A 23,781-nucleotide genomic window follows, 5' to 3' on the forward strand; every position below is an offset into this window, starting at 1 on the left:
TTCCTTCCGGAGGTCTTCCGTGAGACCCGAGACGGTGTGGCATGCAGGTGATGCTCATCTTGGCTTCGCCTTGCTTGCCACATTAAGCCTGAACAATATAGGCCCTGTCCCCACTGGCACACTTCATATGCACTTTCGGTCTTTTGGACTAACAATGGCGGCCCCAATGAGTGTTCTAATTGTAATTTTAGGTGTCATTTAGGTTTAAGGCTCACAACTACCTCTGCGGTCTAAATGTGCCCTCATGCACTTTTGCTGAAGCCGCACTGGTGATTTATTCCTGATGCGGTCAAAGTGGTGTTACATCACGTATAGAGTGTGTACCATAGGAAGACCACAAGTGTTTAGGGTGCAATTTAAGACAGGGCTGATGATATTTCTGTAGGGCAATCCAGAAGTTAGCATCACACTTGTTCTCCAGTCAAAAACCTAATAGGATTTTTGGGATGATGGAACCGGAAGTGCTAAAAAGTGCAAAAGGTTTTGGCCTACAAAAATATGTCATCCCTTCAGCACTCTAAAAACACATACTATGGTGGCTGTGGCCTCTTCAGCAGGAGAATGCGCCCTGCATGAAGCAAAAATGGTCTCAGTCCAATCGAGCATCTGACTGTGGGATGTTCCCCACCCCGCAACTTACAGGACTTCAAGGATCTGCTGCTAACATCTAGGTGTCATATCACAACTTCAGGGGTGAAGTCCATGCCTCTACGGGTCAGGGCTGTTTTGGGAGCGAAAGGAAGACAAACAAAACACATAATATTTTGCCTTATCAGTGTATGTTGTACATAATAACAGCTGGGGGATACATAACATTGAGTTCAGCAAAAAATTATAACATTGTATAACATTGTACAATAAACAGAGTAGCCCTACTCTTTTTAATTCAATATGAGATCCATTATAGTGTAATTAACTATGGAAAACCCGTTACAGTGTAAAAACAATATCCAAAGGTTCATATATTGTAATCATTTTATGAAATTTGGTTCTACCGCTGGACGCCAGACCGCCAGTGCAGAACGGGCACACTAGCACAAACAAAAACGCCTGTTCAAAGCCACGCCCACAGAGTCAGCACTACGTGCTTTAAAGATGGCGGCATGTGTGAGTGTGGGATCTGGTGTTTTTATTAGCCTCAAGTTTGTGATTTGAAGTACTGTATTTAGGCAGACGGTACGCTTAAGGTTTCTATTGCTCGCTTAGACTCGCGCTCTCCGTCGTAGGGCAGATAGGCGGGGATGTGATCGGTCACTGCGCTTGGAGAGGTAGAGTTGCTGGACAGTTTGACATGCTAAAACTGACGGCTGTAATCAGCTAGCTGTTCACGTACACTTAGAAAGGGCATCGTGCAGGAAACCTTCAGCAAATGTGACCTCCTGTGCGTCCAACAATACGTATCCAGCAGGCGACAACCTGCTAGTCAGATCACATTCGCAGCCTGTCTAGTCATGTCTAGAAAGTAAGATTAGGTGCTTTGCTATCGATATTAGTTGACCTGTCAATCACTAAATGCTTGTGATTACATTAACTTGCATACCTTTCAGCCCCATAGGTAAATCAACTTTGTGTGTTTAGTAAAGTTTATGTTGGTTTTATTTTTGTTGATTGCACCTCCAGCATTTTCAAGCTCATAACGCCCCTTTAACGAATAGCTGGGGGAAGTAGTTTTGACTGGTGGTCTGTATATTTGAACAGGATAGCATTCAAGCCCTGAACGATAGCAAGAGCTGACAAATTCTTCATTAAATTTTTTCCCCCTGATAATTTCTCCAATACTATTTTGCGGTAGTATGCTATCCCGAGCTTTACGGAAATCCCTTTCCTATGGAAATCCAATAGTGGCGGGTTTCACTGGGAACTATTGTAGTCGTCTGTGTTTTCATCAGACCACCGCGTGTAAAGTTGCTTCGCAAGCTGAATGTGGCTTCAAACCTGCGAAGGTGGCGGTTGTGACTAAGACCACACGATATGAATTCGAGCAGCAGAGATACCTCTATGCGGGACTGTCGGAGGAGGATCTTAAACAGCTGGTAAGACACTTCTGAAGGGGTAAATACACCTGTTTTTTTCTGTGTATTGATCACACCCATGTATCCTGTTATACAGTACTTTTAAGGAGGTGCCGTATTAAAATAGACATAAAAGTCTCTTCAAGTAATGACAAATACAAACTTTTGCCTTGTACATTTATCACCAGTGGCGTCAGGGCCGGCCCTGACCAATTTGCTGCCCTAGGCAAGATATTACTTGGTGCCCCTTGTATCAAGGTTTAGCACTGCATGTTATTAGTTAATGGAAACATTGGTACTGTTTTATTTTTTTAATGCATTGATGTTTATTGTTATTATTATTATTATTATTATTGTTGTTATTATTATTGTTGTTGTTGTTTTTACATGTTGGTTGTGTTTTAAAAATTGAGTCCAGTCCTTTCTACCATTCTATTCTCTCTACCATTATATTATTTTGTTTTTGTTTGATATAAATAATAACTAAAGGCAGTAACAATTTACACAATATATTTGTGAACTTCTAGTGTAGCTACTTTTGTAAATAATACTATTTTCTAACATTTCATCAAAAATATCTTAATTTGTGTTCCTAAGATGAACAAAAGTCTAATAAAAAAATTCTGATTGGTGTTTTTTTTTTTTTTTTTTTCAGAATCATAGGCAATGTATTTATCACCATTTACTGATGGTATTCATATTTGGAAATTAATATATTCATTCAAATATTTATATCTATATTTTCGATGTATTGAAGGGTTAACCTTTGATTTACCTAAAACTTTTAACTTCACTGTCAGTCTACCTTTCTGACAGATTCTAAACTGACAGTGTTTTATATGAGCACTTATATTGCTCAAAAATAAAGGTTAATATTTTACCCCTTTCCTGCTGGTACTATTGTCAGCTCAGTTCAGTAGCAAGCAAATTGAGCTTAAAAGTATTTAACTGTTCACCAACAACGCCTGAAGCAAAATTGTATTTAAAAAGTCCAGAGTCCAACTAACGCCACACAGTGTGAAAAGACAATTTTTTTACTAGTAGTGATATTTTCAAGAAATAATACATTGTTTATGAAATGTAATCATCATCATCTTTTCATCACAGCTTGCCCTAAAAGGATCCAGTTACAGTGGACTTCTGGAGAGACACAATATACACACCTTTAATGTTGGACAAATTGTGGACAGTCTACAGTAAGATGACACTTAAAAAGGGAAATTCTGACAGTATTTGAAACCATTTTAAAGACGGTCCTTTTATCTTTGTAGGAAACAGGGGATTGAGGTACGCATTGTAAAAAGGGGAGAGTATGATGAGGACACTGTACGATGGGCAGATGCCATCATCTCTGCTGGAGGTAAAGCTCAGGTCATACTTGATTATTTAACTGTAAACCAGTTGACTTGTGTGAGATGGTTCCACAGGACTTTATGCAAGTGTATATACACATACATACATGCATACATACAGGGATTAGCATTTTGGGGTCCCCAAGCGTATTTTCAGAATTTTCAAGCAGCAAACGCACAGTATTGTAAATAAGCTAATATACGTTCTTAAAATAGAAACAATTCTGAAATAAGGTATCTAGAATTATTTACATAGTTTGAAGTGCTCATGATAACAATACAATGTGACATCCAAAGCGAGTGCCCAGAATTCTGCATCCCAGACAGTGCGAGAGAACTGAATTGAGCTCTCTTTCACGTGTTCTTGAACAGATATATTCAAACAAAATTACACCTTGGCAAGTACAGCATCCTCGTAAACTGAAGAGTCTTAAGTGAACATAAACAATTGAGAAATAAAAAGCATGTGTAACAGTATATTAGATCTGTACATTAGCTCTTAAAATGACAGTAGCCATATATTCCTGCTTCTGTCTTTGTTTTTAATGTAAATAAAACAACAAAAGACAAAGAACAAGCACTCATTTTGACTGAATAACTTTTTTTTGGTTTTGTTTCTGTTTCATGGCTAGTGAAAAATATGTATGTCCTGTAAAGTCACCGGCCATTGGCAGCTGTGAAAAAAAAGTCCTGTGTGAGTGTATAAATTCTAATAGACATTTTTATTTCATAGGTGATGGAACCATGTTACTTGTTGCCAGTAAAGTGTATGATAAGAACAAACCTGTATTAGGGGTAAATACAGACCCAGAAAGGTAACAAAAACTAGCATATCATGATTTTAAGTTTATTTGTTTTAAAAATATATAATGTACCTGTGTTTTGTATATAAAGGTCAGAGGGCCACCTGTGTTTACCTGTGCGCTATACGCATGCCTTTTCTGAGGCCTTACAGAAACTCAGGAAGGGTGACTTCAGGTTGGTACCTCTTATTTACTCTTGCTTTTGGTCGGCAGTAATCCAATTGGCTGCATAATCCTATTTACAGACAGTTGTTTTCGTCTATACAGTACCTCTTGCTAAAGTACTCTGCAAAAGTACTTTGGCCACTAGTAATGCAATTTTATTTATATAGTACATTTCATACACAATATATATTAAGAGTGCTTCATGTTTAAAAAAGGAATTGAAATAATTTATTTTAAAAATCTAATAATAAGATGCAGTGTATCAGAAGGCTGCAGCAAAGTGCTCATTCAGTAATACACACAGCAAAACAGGTCGTTTTTAGTCAGGATTTAAATGTGCACATCTAATCTCTTCTGGAATCTGGTTCCAACTGCCAGTGGCATAAAACGGACTCGCCTTGTTTTGAGTGAACCCATTTCTCTGAAAAAGTAAACTGACTTAAATTTGTTTTTATAGGATTGTATTAGTTAATTTGTAGTTCCAGTGAACAATTATGATTAATATATCAGTTTGAAATATACTTGTCTCACTGGATGGTTAATGTTACTAGCTAATAACTCTTTCTGGTCTTCCTCTGGGGGGAGGTGCTTGGCAGCTCAGAAAGCCAAATCCTCCAATAAGTCGTATTTAAAACCAAGGATGTTTTTTTTGTGTGTGCACCAGTGGAGAAATTTGTCCATTATAAAAATTATAATTGAAATGTAACTAAATTAAATGTGTTATTTTTGAGGATTAGTCGCTGACGTACAAATAAACATCCACCCCAACCATCTATAATCATAAAATGACTGTGATTGGTCCAGCCTTTCCAGCGTGAAGAAAAGTAACAGGCCACATTTGACAGTTTGGTTACATTTTATTTTACAGTGGGTTTTTTTGTTATTTGTTACATGTAGTTACTAAAGTAATAACTATACATTTTCCATTATTACATGCAACTAACTCTAAAACACACCCAAACCCTATAGTAAGTACATGTATTTACAGTACTGTTACTCAGTACTAAAATATATTATTACACTGTAACAATGACAAAAGGGTAACCCTTTATTTTAAAGGGATAGTTCACCCAAAAATGAAAATTGTCATCGTTTACTCACCCTCAAGTTGTTTCAAACCTGTATGAGTTTCTTTCCTTTCTCTGAACACAAAAGAAGATATTTTGAAGAATGTTTCTAACCAACAAGAGAGAACAACCATTGACTACTATATTAGGAAAAAATACTATGGTAGTCAATGGTTGCTGCTTTGTTACAAACATTCTTCAAAATATCTTCTTTAGATTCCAGCAGAAGGAAGAAACTCATACAGGTTTGCAACAACTTGAGGGTGAGTAAATTATGACTGAATTTTCATTTTTGGGTGAACTATCCCTTTAAGGTGGCATAGTTACAGTACAAGTAAGTACTGCGTAATAGTTATTAACTACTTACTATAGAGTTATGGTTAGGATTAGGGTTTGATTTAGTTGCCTTTAATTATGATTAATTTACTGTTATTACTATAGTAAGTACATGTAGTAACCTACTGACAGTTTAAGTACTGCTATTTAGCACGATTGAACCTGACCAATTAGAGACCACTTCATAGCTGCTAAGCCCTACCCCATTTTTGAGGTCATCTGTTTCTTTTTAATCATCATTATACCTGCTTTATGCTGTCAATATTTTCTCATCTCTGTTTAAAAAAAGTAACTATCTTCACTAGGTGGCAGTGGCGTCAGCGTATCCGTATGTACTTGGAGGGCACCGGGATCAACCCGACTCCAGTGGACCTGCATGAGCTGCAGTTGAGCCTCCAACAGCACTGCAAAGCACACCGTATCACCACTGACACTCAGCGCAGTAAGAGTCCTATAGTACACACTGCTATCTCATCCTAACATTCCTCTCTGCTGCTCTACTGAATCTAACAAGTACTGTCAGAAATGCTCATGTCTATTTCAGAGTAAAATCAAGGCGAATTATTGAATTAAATAAAAAATGTAACTTAATTATTGCATAAAATATAAAATATTATCTAATCAAATTAAATAAAGGAATCTAAAAATATATATATATATATAATTTTTTTTTTTTTTTTTAACACTTTGCACATCTAATTGTATTACAAAAGTAATGTAGTACAGCATATTTTTTCTGCTGAAAAAATGAATTCTGATCTTAAGGCTGCATTTATTTCATCCAAAATACAGACTTTTTTTAATATTGTGATATTTTTACAAAAAATATTTTCTATTTGAATATATTGATGGCAAAGATGAATTGTCAGCATCATTACTCCAGTCTTCAGTGTCACAAGAGCCTTCAGAAATCATTCTAATATGATGATTTGATTTTCAAGAAACATTTATTACAGCTGCAAGAAATAAAATAAAAAAGTATGTGAATCGCTTCCAGAATCTGTGAAAATGTGATTAATTTGACCACAATAAGAGCGATCATACAAAATGCATTAATCTTTATTTAGTGCTGTCCTGTATAAGATATTTTACTCTTTTTATTTTATTTTATTTTATTTTTTACTTTTTTTTTTACATATAGTCCACAAGACAAAAAAAGCTTAATTTTTAAAAATGACCCTATTCAAAAGGTTATGAACCATTGCTACTTAATACTGTGTGTTGTTAGTTGGATGACACCTTTTTTTTTATTCTTCAATTGAGGGACTCAAACACAATTTAAAAAGGTTCAAAAATACACAGAAGCTCCATAAGGAAATGCAATGCAGGGGGTGTGAATCTTTTGAACAGTAGTATATAATTTGTTAAAATATCATTTTATAATTTCACAAAAGCTTTCTTTTGTAACATCATATGATACTGCAATTTCAGCTTTTCCAACAGAGGGATAAATTACATTTTATATATTTAAAATATATTTGAATATAAAACGGTTCTTTTAAATTGTAAAAATATTTCCCAATATTACTGTTTTTGTTGTATTTTGTATCAAATAAATGCAATTTTGGTTCACAAAATCCTACCAATCTCCATTTCTTTTTAGAGAAAATATAACCTTCACAATTCTTTGAGGTTCACCCAAATAGTTATTATATTGAATTTATAGTACATTACATTTGATGAATTTAAAACGCTGATTTTATTTTCAGTTTTTTATTTTTTTACAGTTATTTAGTATTTAAGGTCTATCATGTTAATGCACCTCCTAGGATGATTTGAAAATATGCATCTTTAAATTAAAATGTTAAATTGCCCAATACATTTTATTGTTATTGCATGCTTAATGCAGGCCTGCCATTCTGCTGTTAAAAAAAAAAAAAAAATCTGACTTATTCAATCCGAACTAACTCCCATCTATTGTTAGAGGACAACAATGAATAGTATCGTACTTTTGTGACAGGTACAACACATGACAGTTCGGAAGGGCCTCATCTACTCCCGGTCCGAGGGCTCAATGAGATCTTCATCGGCGAGTCCCTGTCCTCCAGGTATATATATCCCAGCCCACCTGTCTGTGACATTGTGGAACTAGTCTACATCTCATCAACCATTTCATGCACGCCCCCACCCCCCAACTCCCCTTACTTGTGGATTTCTGTTTGCCACAGGGTGAAGTATAAATCCTTCAAACCCCATCTTACCCTCTCGCTTCATAGGGCTTCATACTATGAAATCTCCATTGATGACGGGCCGTGGGAGAAGCAGAAGAGCTCAGGGCTCAGCATTTGCACTGGAACTGGATCTAAAGCCTGGTGAGTCAAAGAGTTACTTGACTGAAGTGACCTTAAATGATCTTATATTGTTTGCGTTACCAAATCCTTTTTCTTCCTTCATCCAGGTCCTACAATATTAATAAGCTTGTGGAGCAGGCAGTGGAGGATGTCCTAAGAATAGGTTAGAAACACAAAAAGTTTTGACGGCACAGTTTACAATCGTCAGTTTAGTACAGACATGATCTTGATGTTTTCTGTATCTTAGGTAAATCAAAAACAGGCTTGGATGTTCCTCTAAATCGGGAATTCATCGCGAGTGGTAAGTTCCAACATTTCTGGTAACACTTCACTATAAAGTTCTGTTTGTTAAAGGATTAGTTCACTTCAAAATAAAAAAATTCCGGATTTTGTTTTTTACTTACCTCCATCTCCTCCAAGATGGTCATGTCTTTCTTTTTTTTTGAGGAAAACATTCCAGGACTTTTCTCCACTTCATATACTTCCATGCAACTAACGGTTGAAGGTCCAAATCAATGCAGTTGCAAAGCGGTTCGAAGGGCTTCAGTGGGTCTGTGCGATCCTAGATGAGAAATAGGGTCTTATCTAGTGAAACGATTTGTCATTTTTCAAAAATAAAATGAATATACTTTTTAACCTAAATTGCTCATCCTGCGAGTATGAGGTCTCTGCGGAACAAGAGTGGGTGTTTCTAAATTTGTGGGTGTTTTCAAATTGATGGTTGTTTATAAATCACACAATGAAAATTATCACCTTCACATGACCCCACCCCTAAACCCTACCAACACTGTGATGTGGGCAAATCAGGTCACACAGTGAAAAATGTCCCTCTGATTGCGCAATCCTCGGCTGGGATTTTGCAGAGCCTCTGAAGCCATTCGAACTAAGCCCTTTGAAACTCCATTGAACATTTTGGTTGCAATTGAAAACTATTATGTAAAGAAAAATCCTCAGAAAACTTTTTGAATTTCTTTTTAACTGAAGAAAGAAAGACATGAACATCTTGGATGAGATAAGGGTGAGTAAAATATCAGGACATTTTAATTTTGAAGTGAACTAATCCTTTAACTATATAAGTTAACTGAAAAATACTTTTAATACATTTATTAATCTTCATTGATGTTAATACATTGATGTGAATACATTATTAAAATCAAAAGTTTTATCTGGTAATATTATTTAAGGTACATCTGAACTAACAATAAACAGTTGTATGATTAACAAATATTAATAAATAATTTTACAAATGTGTTGATCCTTGTAAATGGATGGATTAAACAACGTTAACTAATGTAACCTTATTGTAAAGTGTTGCCTATAATACTGTTTTTGTTAATTAATTTTTTTCATTTGTACTAAAAATGACTTTTTACTTTTTAGAGTTTTGATTCTCTTAAAATATTTAATTTATTATTATTATTTTAATTTATACAACTATTATTCAGCCATTTATATTTTTTTCTACCTTTTTGTGTTCAGTGACTGAAATGTACAATGAGTCTCTAATCTTCGGCCCAGAGGAGGACAGACTTTTCTTCAGTATAAGGGAGCCTATAGTCAACAGAGTATTTTCCAATAGCCGACAAAGAGGTTTTGCCAAAAAGTAAGTTTCCATCCTCTCACTACTTGGGTTGAATGTTGCGAAATGTTTACATCGTTACATTAAAAGGATAGTACACCTAAAAATGAAAACTACTCAATGATTTACATACCCTCAAGCCATCCTAGGTGTGTATGACATTCTTCTTTCAGATGTTATATTAAAAAAAAGTCCTGGCTCTTCCAAGCTTTATGATGGCATTGAATTGTCTATAAAAGCGAAGTGGTAGCCTAGAAATCTAGACGCACCCTAGCGGCAGCAAATTTAGTGCCGTCTAGGCACTCTCAATACCATTCTGAGCTGTGTTCCTCAAAATCTGGACGGCCCAATCACATCGTGTATAGAGTCGGCGGGCGGGGCCATAATGACAACGGCCGAGTTGCGTTTGCGTGCTTCTAGTAAACACAGAAACTGGCGAACGGCGGCGGTCTTTCGAATCAGCTCTGACCGCGACTCTGGAAGACTTGGAGTTAAGCTTTTCTCTGAGAAAAGAACAAAGAGCGGGAAGATGTGTTCGTAGTTTAGCCGACCGGATACAGCGAATGTTTAATCAGTCAGCGAGCTCTGCTTCACCTTCGTTGCTCTGGTTGGTGTAGCGCTATCCTATCACGTGCTGAGGGAGTTTGAAAGACAACCGTTTATCCCGCCCCTCGGATTGAGCGCTGTCTATGGTGAGTTTCCAGACCAAACATCTTGATGTGGGTCTGGCTTGTCAGGCTAGCGAAGTGGTGCATTTTTGTGCATATTTAAAACTTTATACAAACTCAAGCTCCTCTTAAATCAAAATCCTCTGCCATTTGTTTTCTCGTTTTAGGCTTCTAATTAATATCCTCCACGCTTCTGCGTTCCTCAATACACGTGTCAAGGGTTATTCTTTCGTAATTCAACTTGTGTTCCGCTGACTGCCGGAAGCTAGCTATTTTATATTTTTTTTACACAAATGCACCACTTCGCTTCAGAAGGCCTTTATTAACCCCCTGGGCCGTGTGGAGCAGTTTTATGATGGATGGATGCACTTTTATGGACATCAAAAATTAACCAAATAGTCAATGCCATTATAAAGCTTGGTAGAGCCAGGACTTTTTTCAATATAATTTCGATAGCATCCATCTGAAATAATGTCATACACACCTAGGATGACTTGAGGGTGAGTAAATCATGGGATCATTTTCATTATTGGTTAAAGTTAACTTCTAAATATTTTAACATTTGTAGCATTCTTAATGTTTTTTTTTTTAATTGAATGTTTCTTCACAATACATTACTAGCTAACAATAGTATATTCATAACATTTACAGAATTTAGGTTGTTAAATTGTTTACTGTTAGTTCACTACCTAATCCATTAACTAATGTAAACCTTATTTTAGTGTTTTGAATAGTTCTACATATATTTTTGACAAAGCAGTTGTAAAATGCTGATAACAGTGATGCTGACATGCATGTTTTTTATAGGGTTTGCGTCCGCTCAAGGTGCTGGGATGCCTGCATGGTGGTGGATGGTGGGACGTCTTTCGAGTTTAATGATGGTGCCATCGCTACCATCAGCTTAAATGAAGAGGACCTGTTGCGAACTGTCATTCTTGATTAAATTCTTCAATACATCAAACTGTTGCTCAAGGAGCTTCTATATTTATTAAGGACTAAATGATCGTCTTTAAAGTCAGACTTTGAGATGGACAGCAGGTTCTTTAACCACTGAGTTATGGGATGATGTTTTGCAGATGAAATGTACATATCAGGGATTTCAGAGTTCTGTTGTCTAGATGACCCTCCTGGTTGCAGCCTTCAGAAATGGACATTGTTTTTCCTAGACACCTCAGCATTAGATTGTCACGTGTCATCATTTATGATGTATTTAAACAACAGTCCAGAAATTACAACGTTACAGAATTGTGATTGGAACTTTGACATTTTTCCTCAAGATTTATAATACATATTTTGAACACTGTTGTGCCAAACATGCACAAAAGTATTTTGTAGATGTAGAAGTCAGTACTTTCTGAAATGGCAAGTATAAAAACTATAGTTGATATTTCAATGTTTTTGAGATTCACAATAGGGCAACGTTTGGACGCAGAATCCAACTCTACTCCTTTAGGTCAAGATATTGTGCAAAAGCTTGTTCAAAACATGGGGAAATTTTGTACAACCACATTCTACATTATGTATTTTACGGCATCATTTGTTGAAGAGTATTGTTTTGTGACATGAAACAGATCAACTCACATGAGAATGATTTTAAATAAAAAGCAATACATTTATTTACAATTCAGATGTAAACAATTCATAAAAATGTCAAACAAGTTGTACAAAATTCAAGTTTTCCAATATTAAAACTGGTTAGAAAAACGGAAGAGATTCACAATATTTTCTTTGCTACTAAAGCACCTGGTTTAATGTTTTTGTATGGCAAAAATACTTCAGGAACAGTATAAAACAACCATAAAACATTCTCTTATTACTAAACTAGACCTTTGATAATCCTATAGTAAAACTGGAAACGTACTTGATCTTGGCAGGAAAACAGATCGTGTATTTGACAAATAGAACTTACTATATTCTAGATTTCACCTGAAGCAACAAATCTAGTGAAACGCCATTTTCAAAAAAAACTATTGGTAACAAACAGTTAAAATACATCACTAACAAACGTATTTTTCGATAAAAGATGATTTCTGCTGCAACATGACAAGAACACTCAATTCAAGATTGTCAGGACCTCAAATTCTCTTCACAGATCAAAACTTTTACAATAAAAAACAAGAGGACTTACCAGTGATCTTTAAGACATGTTTAAAATCATCACAATTAATTGGCCACAATAAGAGAAATACTTACTATTATTAAAAGATATTTTAACATTTGGTTTACCCTGTAATCATCCTGGATTAAAAACAATGTTTGTAGACGAGTCGGCAGTGCATTCCCCAAAGTGTGCGATCTTTTCTTGATGACGAGGTGGGACGTGCCACAGTGGAAAAAGGCTGTGTGTTGATCTGTATGTGCGGTAGACTTTTACAAAGAATGGGCAGGTAGCTGTCCTGTATAAGCCCGAAGACCTCCAGGGTCTGCAAATTTAGAAACTTTTCAAAGTCACTGTAGCAGGAGGGGAAAAAAGAGAGAAAGAATAGTTATCGCTTGTATGCAGACTGCAGAGACTATTTACAGACGTCACAGCACTCAAACAGAGACCGTTATCTTTCCTTTTTTAATAATTCAATGAATCTCTTACATGAGAGAAGCTGGGTGGATCTGATAACAACGGCTCAGTCCCAGATGTCTCAGTGAGGAAAGGTCCTGCAGGACTGAGAAACTGTCTGTCGTCACAAGCACGCTATCACTGTAATGACAAAACATATGACTGCATGTTAACCTCCTGCTATTTGTGATTATGCATCTGATCTGCAATCATATTCTTAAATCATGAACTCACCTCAAATCTAAGTTTGTGAGGTTTGGACATCTTTTTACTATAGCTTTGACATCTGAAACACAAAAGTGCATAAATGATCTTTGCATGGAATGGAAAAATGTATTTACATAAAGCTGAGCTCCATGCTTTCCTCACCTTCCATGGTGAGGTTTTGTCTGTAACCACTGATGTTCAGTTGAGTGACGCTGGAGGGAATGTTGTTAGCAATTGCTTGAACATGAAGATTGTTGAAGTCACACCATGACACATTCATTTCTTCAATTCTGGGTTGAGAAGAAAAAGAAAAAGAAAAAAAATCACTTACTGATAATGAATACATCAACACATTTAAGTAAAGCCGGGGGCACACCGTGCGATTTTGGCCACGATTTGGCCGTCTGAGACAAATTTAGCAAATCCTAAAAGATTCCTCTGATCCTAGGCTAAAAACTGACGTTTTTGGTCGTTAGTTTGACATGTTCACCGGCCGCCGATTAATGAGCGCTACGATCAAACTTTACCTCAGACGAAATTCTGGCAGTGTCAGAAGATTTGGCACACAATCCTGCAGTGTGACTTCTCCTATGACGAGAGTCAAATATCTCCGTTTTTCAAGACAAACTATGACCAAAACGAGAGCTAGGAATTTCTTTGTAGCCAGCATTTCAGTCCCACGTGTAATGCAGCTCACTGTCACCGAACACGTCATTCATTGATGCTATAAAACTCCGGACAAGTTTTCTTGTGCGCGTCCGTTTTTAGCACGCCTTCACTATCGTACTGTCTGACATTAATGCCAACTGAGATCTTACAGTGTGGCATAGCTTACATCGGGGATCATGTTCGTACACATCTGACAAGGGACATTCGCAAAGGATTTTGAAAAATCGCACAGTGTGCAGGACCCATTAGCAATAAGGCATGAGAGGCTATTCATGATACAACACTAGCCTTGAGTACATTTGCTTTTATAAAACGGTTACAACACAAAAAAAAACAGAAAAAATATATTTTTTAATCTATACACTATTAATTAAATGATTAAGGCTTTGATTACGATTTGAATTAGTGTGTGTATATATATATATATACACACATATACATACACATTCAATTCATAATCAAAGCCTTAATCAATAAATATATTTTTATAATGATTCTTTCCAGTTATGATTTTGCCTAAGATAACCACTGATTGTTTCCTCTTTTCTAAAGTGTATATTTGGTCTCTGAGTGGTGACTGAGAATCTGGCCTAGAGATGTGTGATGCGTCACTAAACACTTCATAGCAACAAGGTGTCGTTTTTTTTATTTATTTTGGAGGTATTGCAAACCCCTAACATGCCAGAAATGCAGAAAAAGTGTCACTTAGCTGGCTTCCAGATAAGAAATATGGATTTGTCTTTCATTTCATTTCATTTATTCTATTTTATATTTCCTTTTACTAAAACATCAAAGAGTCAAGATGAATATTGCCTGTACCGCTGAGAGAAAGCACATGCCATCAGTATGGTTTAGGTTAGAACTGGAGCTTAATCAGCTCCAACCTTGGAGAGACTGTGTATCTGTGTATGTACGCAATATTCTGTTACAGATCAGTATACAATGGGCATCCTAAGAGATGAGTGGAATTGCAAGCTGACGCCTGATCCAGACCTAGAAGGTCTGGATCAGACCTTCTAGGTCTGGATCAGGAACCCCTGAAGCCTAGTTCAGGGGTAAAAGCGTCAACAAGTGACACGTGCACCTGATTAACTGACAGTGTGGAAAATTACCATGACTGTGCATAGTCTCAGAGCTAATCAGAATTATCCACCTTGCAGTAATGACATGGATAGACCTTGAAAACAGTATAACTGTTGGGACAATCAATGGGCGGGGCAACGAGACAGGAAGAGAGGGAGCACAGCCTACAAACTTCTTGTGAGACTCGAAGCTGGCTTCTGCTAATTAAAGTGCAAACTATTCTTCAGTGAATTTTTCTTTAAATTGCACTCCTGACTTGGCCTTCATTTTTCACTACTGATCATAAACTGTTAACCCCTAAAAGCGAGGAAATTTATATGACGCAAAATTATGTCATCGAATCGTCATGAGCTCAAGAATCAGAGGAAAAATTTGTTGCTAGGCCTTACGGTTGAAAAGGACTGTCAAAACTTGAATCACGATTAATCGCCTGATTGTCATGAGTTAACTCGCGATTAATCTCAATTTAATCGCACATTTTTATATGTTGTAAATGTACCTTAAATTAAGTTTTTAATACTCTAATCAATATGGGTATGGACAAATATGCATGCTTTATGCAAATGTACATTTATTATTAGTGAAACCATACTTATTCAACAATAATCAATAATACAGCATGAAGACTAGATATGTATTAAAGATCATAGATGTTCAAAGAACTTGTTCATGTCTTTTAAGCCTAAGCTTAAAAATTCGGAATAAGCAGGGATTTCTTTCATTTTAAGAATATAAATAAAGGGAGTTTTACTGGCAGTTTAGTTCACAACAGGGCACAGTTTGTATGAAAATTGGTAATGTGAAAGCTGTCATGCTGACCTGAGAGCGCACCAGAACCACACCATACCAGGAGGTCCATATTCCAGGAGCAGGAATATAGTGTGGCCCCTTTAAGAGCTGGAATATAGTGTGGCCCTTTTAACAGATGCTCGCTATCTATTGAACTGCCAGTGTTTTGCGTGTGCGCGCCGAACTGTGTTGCGATTCACGCGAAGAGTGTGGGAAAAGGACTCGGGAGCGCTCTTTTTCAGAAAAGTAACCTGTGCATTCGTTTTAGATGATTGTAATGCATTTAGTTCAATAAAACATGTACTGTAAGTAAGTGTAAATAAGTAAATCTGTAAGTAAGTAAGTAAATCTGTTTTCAACATTGATATATGTTTCTTGAGCGCCAAATCAGCAAACAAGAATAATTCTTTTTGAAGGATCATGTGACACTGAAGACTGGCGTAATGATGCTGAAAATTCAGTTTTTCCGTTACAGAAACAAAATACAATAAAAACAGAAAACATTTTTTTTACATTAGTTAATCCTACCGAGTGCAAGATTTCAGCATCTCAGCCAGAGATTCAGGAGAAAAGCCAGAACAGCCACACAAATTCAGCCGGACAAACTCAGTATTTTGAGCAAGAGAACTGCAAGAAAGCAAAATAGAAAAGGTTTAAAGGAATCTAAATGCAACAAATTCCATAAAATGTGTCATTTCTACATAAAATACTACACAGATAAATAAATGCCATTGCTTTGCAGACATTTAGAAGGGATCTCATTTTTAAATTCACAGAACTCAAGAAAATCAGCAACAGCTCTTGATTTTCTTGACCACACTAAAGCTAAATAAAAGTATGTTTGTCTACTGGTTGTAGATTAAATCCATTTTGATTGGTCAACATGTGCCACAAACAGAAATGGTGCATACAAGTCATGGGGAGTTTGTATTTACGAGTCATGTTTACAATGTCAGATGCGTTCAAATCACATTTGCTGTAGAAAAATGCCAGTGTACCTTCCCTTAAATTACTACACAATTATTTTCAGTTACTGTGATTTATAAATTAATGTAGATTACTAATGCACGTGACAGGGCGCACGTTAACTGAGTGACGGAGAACAAGCAGAGAGCCCACGTACACTCTCTGTCTTCAAAACGATCACCGTCTCAGCTCTTTCTCACTCGCACAGATCAATCAAAATCAACTGAACTGACACAATGGTAAAAGGTCGGAAGACTGAATACATTTTCAACGTAGCGTGTTCGCACAATTTTTTCCCTGAATTACAGCTGGATGTGAATTATGATCAAAAAATGCACCTCTTTTGACAAGACGTTTTGCACACACAGCTGACATAAACCATACTTTCAAAAACATGGGAAAATATCCATATGAAGTGTTTTCTGTGATGACAAATCTTTTGCGTTGTTTTAACAGTCTGTATTCAAATATAACGCATCCGCTTTTGCCCGATTCGCAAACTAGTGACTAATTTGAACCGATTCATTTTAATTAACTGATCTGTCCAACACTGAACTCACGAATTGGTGTTTAATCATTTACTCACAACACCTCTGAAATGAGAAGGCAAGTGTGCTTACCCCATTAAACAAGAGGGGTTAGTAAGAATTAGTCTTGATAATCCACAGTATTTCCATGTATTTATTTTGAGTATTTATATTGATAATGTGTAGAAAATTACCCCCCCCCCACAAATTTTTTTTCAGTTTAGACTGGAATAAGGTGAAACCAGAAAAACGCAAGTTGTTGATAGCCAATAATTGTATTAAATTGTATATGGCAGAGAATTAGACTATTTGTTATAAAAAATTTAATGCTACTTTTTAATGATTGTTGCCAAAATAATTAATCAGTAAACTGTAAAAACGAGGAACTAAACAAACATCATTCATAATGAGATATCAAAATTAGATTTATTGTCATTTTTGGACTCACAGATCACGCGGGTAGGTACTTTTACTGTTGGTGTGCGTGCGCATGTGAATGAACATGTCTGGTCTGTCACCACCGAAGACCATTTCGGACTCAGAAAAAAACCCTGTTTTAGACTATCACTTACTGAATAATACTATCAGAGAGCACCAATCCTTCGAGACTGAGATTCTGTAGATGTCTGCAGCGTAACAGGATGTCTTCAAGAACAGACGTCTCCACTGTGCAGTTTGATAAATCCAGATGTTGGACGCGAAGCTTCCTGTAATTCAAACAGTACTGAAAATTAAAAATCTAAGACAGCAATAACAGAAGAAACTACACAACATATCTTAAGTCTGGGACACTATGAAAACACACATTACTCACTCTGTACTTTTAAAACCGGGTTGACCGATGCAGGTGTGTGGACAGCGCAGCCTCAACGCCCCAGCTGAGAGCACCTGCCCAAGCTCGGCATCTAACTGAGCTTTTCCCACCAGGTCCACACCATGCCACAGAGACTCATCAAACCTGCAAATGCAGAATTTGGACTATTATTGGACAAACTTCCAAAACTGGCTTTGGAAAAAAAAAAAAAAAAAAAACAGTATAATAACTTACGCTAATCGATGCCAGCGCTTGCAGACCCGTGATGTCCTGAGGAGATCTTGCAGTGAGAGACGAGACAGGATTCCCAGCAACAGCTCATCAGGTAGACTGTCCCAACACAAGCCTGCTGGGATAGGAGCAAGTAAACAAATTACAGCCCATGCTACATCTTTATATTACAATTCAGTTAGTGGCAATTAAAGTAATGTAATGTTCCGAATATAAGGCAAGACTCATATATATATATATATATATATATATATATATATATATATATATATATATATATATATATATATATATATATATATATATATATATATATATATATATATATATATATATATTTTTTTTTTTTTTTTTTAATCTTAGAAACACAGCTAAAAACACAGGTTTAACTTATATTCAGGGTCTAGATTTTTACACATAAATACTACACCCGTAACAACAGGTGGTGGCAAACACGGGTAAAACGAGTGTGCCAAGAAATACGGTCTCAACGAGTGTAATGTTAAAAGATTGCAAGCACAAAAACGCAACATGATTTTAAAATGTACAACTTTTTTTATTTTCCACTTCCCTACAGCTACAATTTCAGTTCTACGGTTCAATTAAATGTTGGTGGGCTACATGGTTTTCACTAAAAGATATAATTTAGATAGACTACATTATTTTTAAGGTATGATAAAACATGTTTGTTTTTAAATGTGATCATTGTAACATTTACCAGTATTTACCATACTCTTAACACAAAATTAAAATGTCAAAAATATGCAATAGGATTTAAAAAAAGCATTTTTTCTTTATAAAAATACAAGATTTTGTTTCCAAAAGGAACATCTTGAAAAAGGGGATACTACGATACTAGGGTTAGTCTGTAGTTTCCAGGGTTTTAATAACAAGTTTGCTCATTGCTCAAGTCTGTAGTCTAACATGTGTTTTGTATTAAACCTTTCAACAAAAATATATATATGAACAGGGATGTAGTGGAGGCTAAACGCACGTAAACGCCGTTTACGCACCTCCCAAAATTCAGAAATAGCGTTTACCCACCTCCAAAGTGCGTTTTTCCACCTCTAAATAGAGTTTATCCACTTCTAAATAGCCTACAGTTCCTAAGCCATTGTAAATTAAGCTTGTGTCGTTTTAGTTTCATATTGTTCATTTTCATTGGTTGTCTTTCATATCGTGCTGCAACTATCAGAGTAGTGGGAAGTTCGGATCATTTTACTGACTCGGATCTTTGAGTCTCGTTCAGCAAAATTAACCAATCTTTTCTCTCCCCGTCTCAATGGGACTGACAAGAAGAACAAAAGACTCGGATCTCACCTGTCGATTCAGAATCAGAACAATCAGAACCCATATGTTGCGTAATGCGCACGTGCAGTCAAAACTAAGTGAACGAATCACTCTCTGAGACAACTCGGTAGTCCCGAGTCATATTAAAGATTCGTTCAAAATGAACAAATCACTCTCTGAGACAACTCGGTAGTCCTGAGTCATAATAAAGATTCGTTCAAAATGAACGAATCACTCTCTGAGACAACTCAAAATTTTCAAAATGACAATTATCCATTTGTAGTACATTTAATCAGCTTGACACTTTTCAATCACTTTTCAAGTGGACAAAGAGGCACTCTGGACATTGTTGTGATATTAATTAATTAATCAATTAATTAATTGGCAAAAACTGAAATCGACAACTATTTTGATAATCGATTAGTCGGCTTAAGTAGTTTTTTAAGACAAAAGTCAAATTCTTTGATTCCAGCTTGTTTAATGTGAATATGTTCTAGTGTGTTCTCTCATATGTGCTCATATTAGCCACCTCGTATTAGTACGAATTGCCGTGAGATCGGGCTGCATACACCGGTAGGCAGTGGCCCACCTTAGCGTGACCACGATGCAGTCACCCAGCATTTATAGTTTACCCACCTCTTTTTTTACCACTACACCTCTGTATATGAATGCTAAACATACGCATATGTTTGCATATGTGCTTCTTGGATAGATGTCTCTTTTCATATTTGATACAGCAAGCTTTTATGGAAGATATAATTTGATGAGAACATTGATTTCACACTCAAGGAGGGGAGAAGGGAATCTGTATGAATTTGGTGCAGTATTAAACTACAAAATATAAAACTACAAAAAACCTGATGTATTATACTTGAACTCTAAAATGCTTTTTCTTCAAGCAATTTCATGAATAATGAAGTAAACTGCATTCAGTGAATGTTCATCTTGAATTTTTTTTATTATAAAAGTTTACTGTATAATTTCAAAGCTTTCACGCCACAAACTAAAATTATACTAAAATGACCTTTTTATTACTAAAAAGTATGAACTATCAATAAGTGGGCAAAATGCATGACGTAGATCTTGACGTAGATATATGACAGTAGTGGGCTTTATAGGGTTAAAATTCTCAGACACAAACCTGATGATTCTTTCCTTTTCCTAGGACGTCTGGCTAAAACAAAGACGTTTTCCTCATTTTCTTTCCCTTTTGCAGAGATCAGGAGCTTTTTATGCGGGGGTGACCACTGCTGGATGAGCTCGTTTGGAGTGTTTTCAGTGTCTAGACCCCCGCTGCAGGAGGGCCGCCTTTTCCATTTAGTTCTCTGAGGCCTGCACAAGGATCCCTCCAAATTCTCACTCAGTTCTTGAAACGGCCTACATAAAAACAAAGATTAAGGTGATATTTATAGAGGTAACGTTAGCAGCAGAAAGCAATATGAAACCATTTCCTCGAGTTCCCAATTATACGATTGTACATCTCCCTTATGTTGTTCAGCCTACTACACCAATGTATAAAATGAGTATGCATAACCTCTCACTCCACTGTAATATTTGAGAAAACTGACAGCATACTGCTTTAGATCCCACGCTCCCATAACAAGTTCTGTGATGCCCGCCATTTGTCGCGAGCGGATTTGATACCAAATATAGCCCCTATAATGTCTCAGACAAACAAAACCCTATATAAAGCAATGAAACCAAACATTAAATTGATGCAAAGAACTTTAACGATTTATATTTGCTAAAATAAATTCACGATTGGTGAAAAAAATCATCCTCGCGCGTCACAACACAACTGCTGGCGCGCGCCAACAGCACTTAACCTATTCGACTAAAATGCATTTGAAAAAGCGTCCTGTCGAACATCGCACCAGTGATCTAAAGAAATGTTTTTAACAAGCAAGTTTATCACTGTGTTCAGTGCTTCTAATAGTTCACCAAAAGTTGTACACGTTATAAAATGCACCAAAGTGGAGGGAGAATCCAAAAGTAGTGTACACAAACACCACGTCTCTACATTTTATGAAAATGCGCGTAAAATACAACCCTTAATTAATGTTTGCTAAGTTCAAATAAATATATTACCTTTCGTCTGCCATGCTGACTTCGTAATATTACTAAAAGTATTAAGTTCTGCACTTTCAGAAGCAGCAAGGCTTCCCCACAAGCTGGCGGCGCATTTAAACCTGCCTCGGGACCGCCTGTCCTGCTGCGATGCCATTGGCTGCAATGTGGGTGGCCGGAAGTGATGCATATCTGACAGCAAGGGATATTTACTTGCTGCCCTCTACTGTGGAGGACTACCTTTTTTCATGTCAAAACGTGGTGTGTCATGTATGACGAGACATGCAATGTACATGCAGTTAAAACCGATTAGAATAAACTAAATTAAATTGATTCACACAATCACACATTACAGACACATATCCCCAGCAACAGCTCATCAGGTAAGGTTAGGCTGTCCCAACCATAGACTGTAAAAAAATAGTTCTGTCCCAACACAAGCCTGATAAGGAAGGAGCAAGAAAACCAGTTATGATCTCTACTGCTTACACGTACCGCACAGTTCCTCAAGATGAGGTTTACCTATTGACTTGAGGATGGCTTCGACGTAGCCTAAGAATAAGGGTGAATATCCATATTTATAAATAGGCTATATAATATTTGTCAATACTATAATTTGTAATATCTTACAACTGTACTTTCGGATGTAATTGACAAATAAAATTGACTTGAAATAGCCATTGCATTGTTGGCTGTACTGTCTAATGTACAAGTTATGGACCCAATATGACATACACTTAGAATAGCCATCACATTGTTGGCCCATTTGGGGGGAGTCAAAAGTTTCACTGGTGCTTTATACCCAGTATACCCAGTGTGCTTGCCTATCATAATCATTCAAATGTTCAGACATTTATACTGTAGCGTTATGAATTTATGGACCCACGAATTTGACAAACGACAGTACATAAGAGCTTGCATTGTCGGCCTTGCCCCATTTGGAGGTGCTATATCTCTGCTGCTTTTGAGGGTGCGTTAAATGTTTCACAGGGGCCTTATGTGCTTGACTGTCACCATGCAGAAATCCAGACATTTTTAGTTGTGGATCCATGAATTTGACCGATGAGACAACAGTTAGAATAGCTATTGCATTGTTGGCCATTTGGAGGCGCTATACCTGAATTGTCTTTCTTTGCGTTCAAAGTTGCACTGGGACATTATACCCAGTGTGGTCGACCACGCAGAAATCCAGACATTTTTACTGTAAAAATGTTGAAGTTATGGATACATGAATTTGAAAGATAATACAGTTAGAATAGCTATTGCATTGTTGGCCATTTGGAGGCGCTATATCTCAGGGGCGTTTATGGGTGCGTTCAAAGTTGCAATGGGGACTTATACCTAGTGTACTTGACTGTCACCATGCCACATTACATACATTTTTACTGCATTGTGAATTTATGGATCCATGAATTTGGCAGATATGACAATATAGCTAGAATAGCTATTACATTGTTGGCCCATTTGGAGGCGTTATATCTCAGGGGTGTTTATGGGTGCGTTGAAAATCGCACTGGGGCGTTATATCCAGTGTGCTTGACTGGCACCATGCCAAATTACAGACATTTATACTGTAGTATTTTAAGTTATTATGGCCCCATGAATTTGACAAATGTGACAATACAATTGAAGGAGAAATTGCATTGTTGCCATTGTTGGCTGGTACCTTTGAGGGTGCGTTAAAAGCTATGGTTAAAAGTTGCACTGGGACATTATACCCAGTGAGCTTGACTGTCACCAAGCCAAATTCCAGGCATTTTTACAGGAGCGTTTTAGCATAACATTTTCTCCTTGTTTCCTTGAATATGACAAATGTCGAAATGTGACAGTACAGTTGAAGGAGAAATTGCATTTTAGGCCCATTTGGAGGTTCTATGCTTGAGCCTCCCCAATGCATGCCGCTGCTGGGTATAATTCTGGGCTAGAAATTCTTCTAGCGCTGTTAGACATGAATGAAGAAATGTAGCATTTCAAAATGTCATGAAATGGGTTTGTTTAAGGACGTATCGATCTTGTTAAAAATGCATTTTTGTCTGATGGCATGTACAATAATTAAAGAATAAAAGTAAAATTTCGCTAATATATTAATATTTTATTCTGAAAATAGACACAAAAGCAACAAAATCCCATAACAAGCTGGATTCAGCCTCGTTAATACAAGCATCAACAGTAAAATTGGGTAGTACATTTTGGGATCCCACTACGCGTGTGCAGTAAACATTTGGTCACTGTTTAGGCAAATATCCAAATGTCAGTTTATATATTATATTTCCTATCGCTGATTATGTTGTCCTCCAGTGGGCGTAGTTCT

General features: G+C 36.6%; 2 protein-coding genes across 4 annotated transcripts; one reads left to right on the forward strand and one right to left on the reverse strand.

Moving 5' to 3' along the window:
- The first annotated feature begins 1,079 nt into the window (after nt 1–1,079).
- On the forward strand, nt 1,080–11,982 carry nadk2 (NAD kinase 2, mitochondrial). 2 transcript variants are annotated; one of them, XM_067423520.1, is made up of 12 exons: nt 1,080–2,033; nt 3,120–3,208; nt 3,284–3,372; nt 4,098–4,179; nt 4,259–4,342; nt 6,041–6,177; nt 7,696–7,783; nt 7,904–8,047; nt 8,134–8,189; nt 8,274–8,327; nt 9,506–9,629; nt 11,081–11,982. In XM_067423520.1, the coding sequence occupies exons 1-12, from the start codon at nt 1,794–1,796 to the stop codon at nt 11,214–11,216; spliced, it is 1,323 nt and encodes a 440-aa protein (XP_067279621.1). In that variant the 5' UTR covers nt 1,080–1,793; the 3' UTR covers nt 11,217–11,982. The 2 variants fall into 2 exon arrangements, with proteins under 2 accessions (XP_067279621.1, XP_067279622.1); XM_067423521.1 differs by having other exon boundaries at nt 7,952–8,047.
- Nucleotides 11,862–21,635, reverse strand: LOC137046348 (S-phase kinase-associated protein 2-like). Of its 2 annotated transcripts, none has more exons than XM_067423524.1 (10): nt 21,492–21,635; nt 20,545–20,780; nt 18,117–18,228; nt 17,883–18,026; nt 17,641–17,775; nt 16,104–16,202; nt 13,197–13,324; nt 13,062–13,113; nt 12,861–12,968; nt 11,862–12,724 (listed from the first exon to the last, which is right to left on the reverse strand). In XM_067423524.1, exons 1-10 carry the CDS (start codon nt 21,503–21,505, stop codon nt 12,517–12,519), a joined length of 1,236 nt encoding a protein of 411 aa, XP_067279625.1. In that variant the 5' UTR covers nt 21,506–21,635; the 3' UTR covers nt 11,862–12,516. The 2 variants fall into 2 exon arrangements, with proteins under 2 accessions (XP_067279625.1, XP_067279623.1); XM_067423522.1 differs by having other exon boundaries at nt 18,117–18,231.
- Nucleotides 21,636–23,781: the final 2,146 nt, after the last annotated feature.

Source organism: Pseudorasbora parva, chromosome 18, assembly GCF_024679245.1.
Source record: "Pseudorasbora parva isolate DD20220531a chromosome 18, ASM2467924v1, whole genome shotgun sequence".
NCBI lineage: Eukaryota > Metazoa > Chordata > Actinopteri > Cypriniformes > Gobionidae > Pseudorasbora > Pseudorasbora parva.

What these genes read in the sequence shown, in the direction of transcription:
- nadk2 (XM_067423520.1), top strand. Translation starts at nt 1,794, where the DNA reads ATGCTATCCCGAGCTTTACGGAAATCCCTTTCCTATGGAAATCCAATA. An exon ending in GTAAATACAGACCCAGAAAG is followed by an intron (nt 4,180 to 4,258) that starts GTAACAAAAACT and finishes TTGTATATAAAG; the next exon opens with GTCAGAGGGCCACCTGTGTT. An exon ending in GGAACTGGATCTAAAGCCTG is followed by an intron (nt 8,048 to 8,133) that starts GTGAGTCAAAGA and finishes TCCTTCATCCAG; the next exon opens with GTCCTACAATATTAATAAGC.
- LOC137046348 (XM_067423522.1), bottom strand. An exon ending in CTCTCTGATAGTATTATTCA is followed by an intron (nt 16,203 to 17,640) that starts GTAAGTGATAGT and finishes GCTTTCTTGCAG; the next exon opens with TTCTCTTGCTCAAAATACTG. An exon ending in ACAAAACCTCACCATGGAAG is followed by an intron (nt 13,114 to 13,196) that starts GTGAGGAAAGCA and finishes TTTGTGTTTCAG; the next exon opens with ATGTCAAAGCTATAGTAAAA.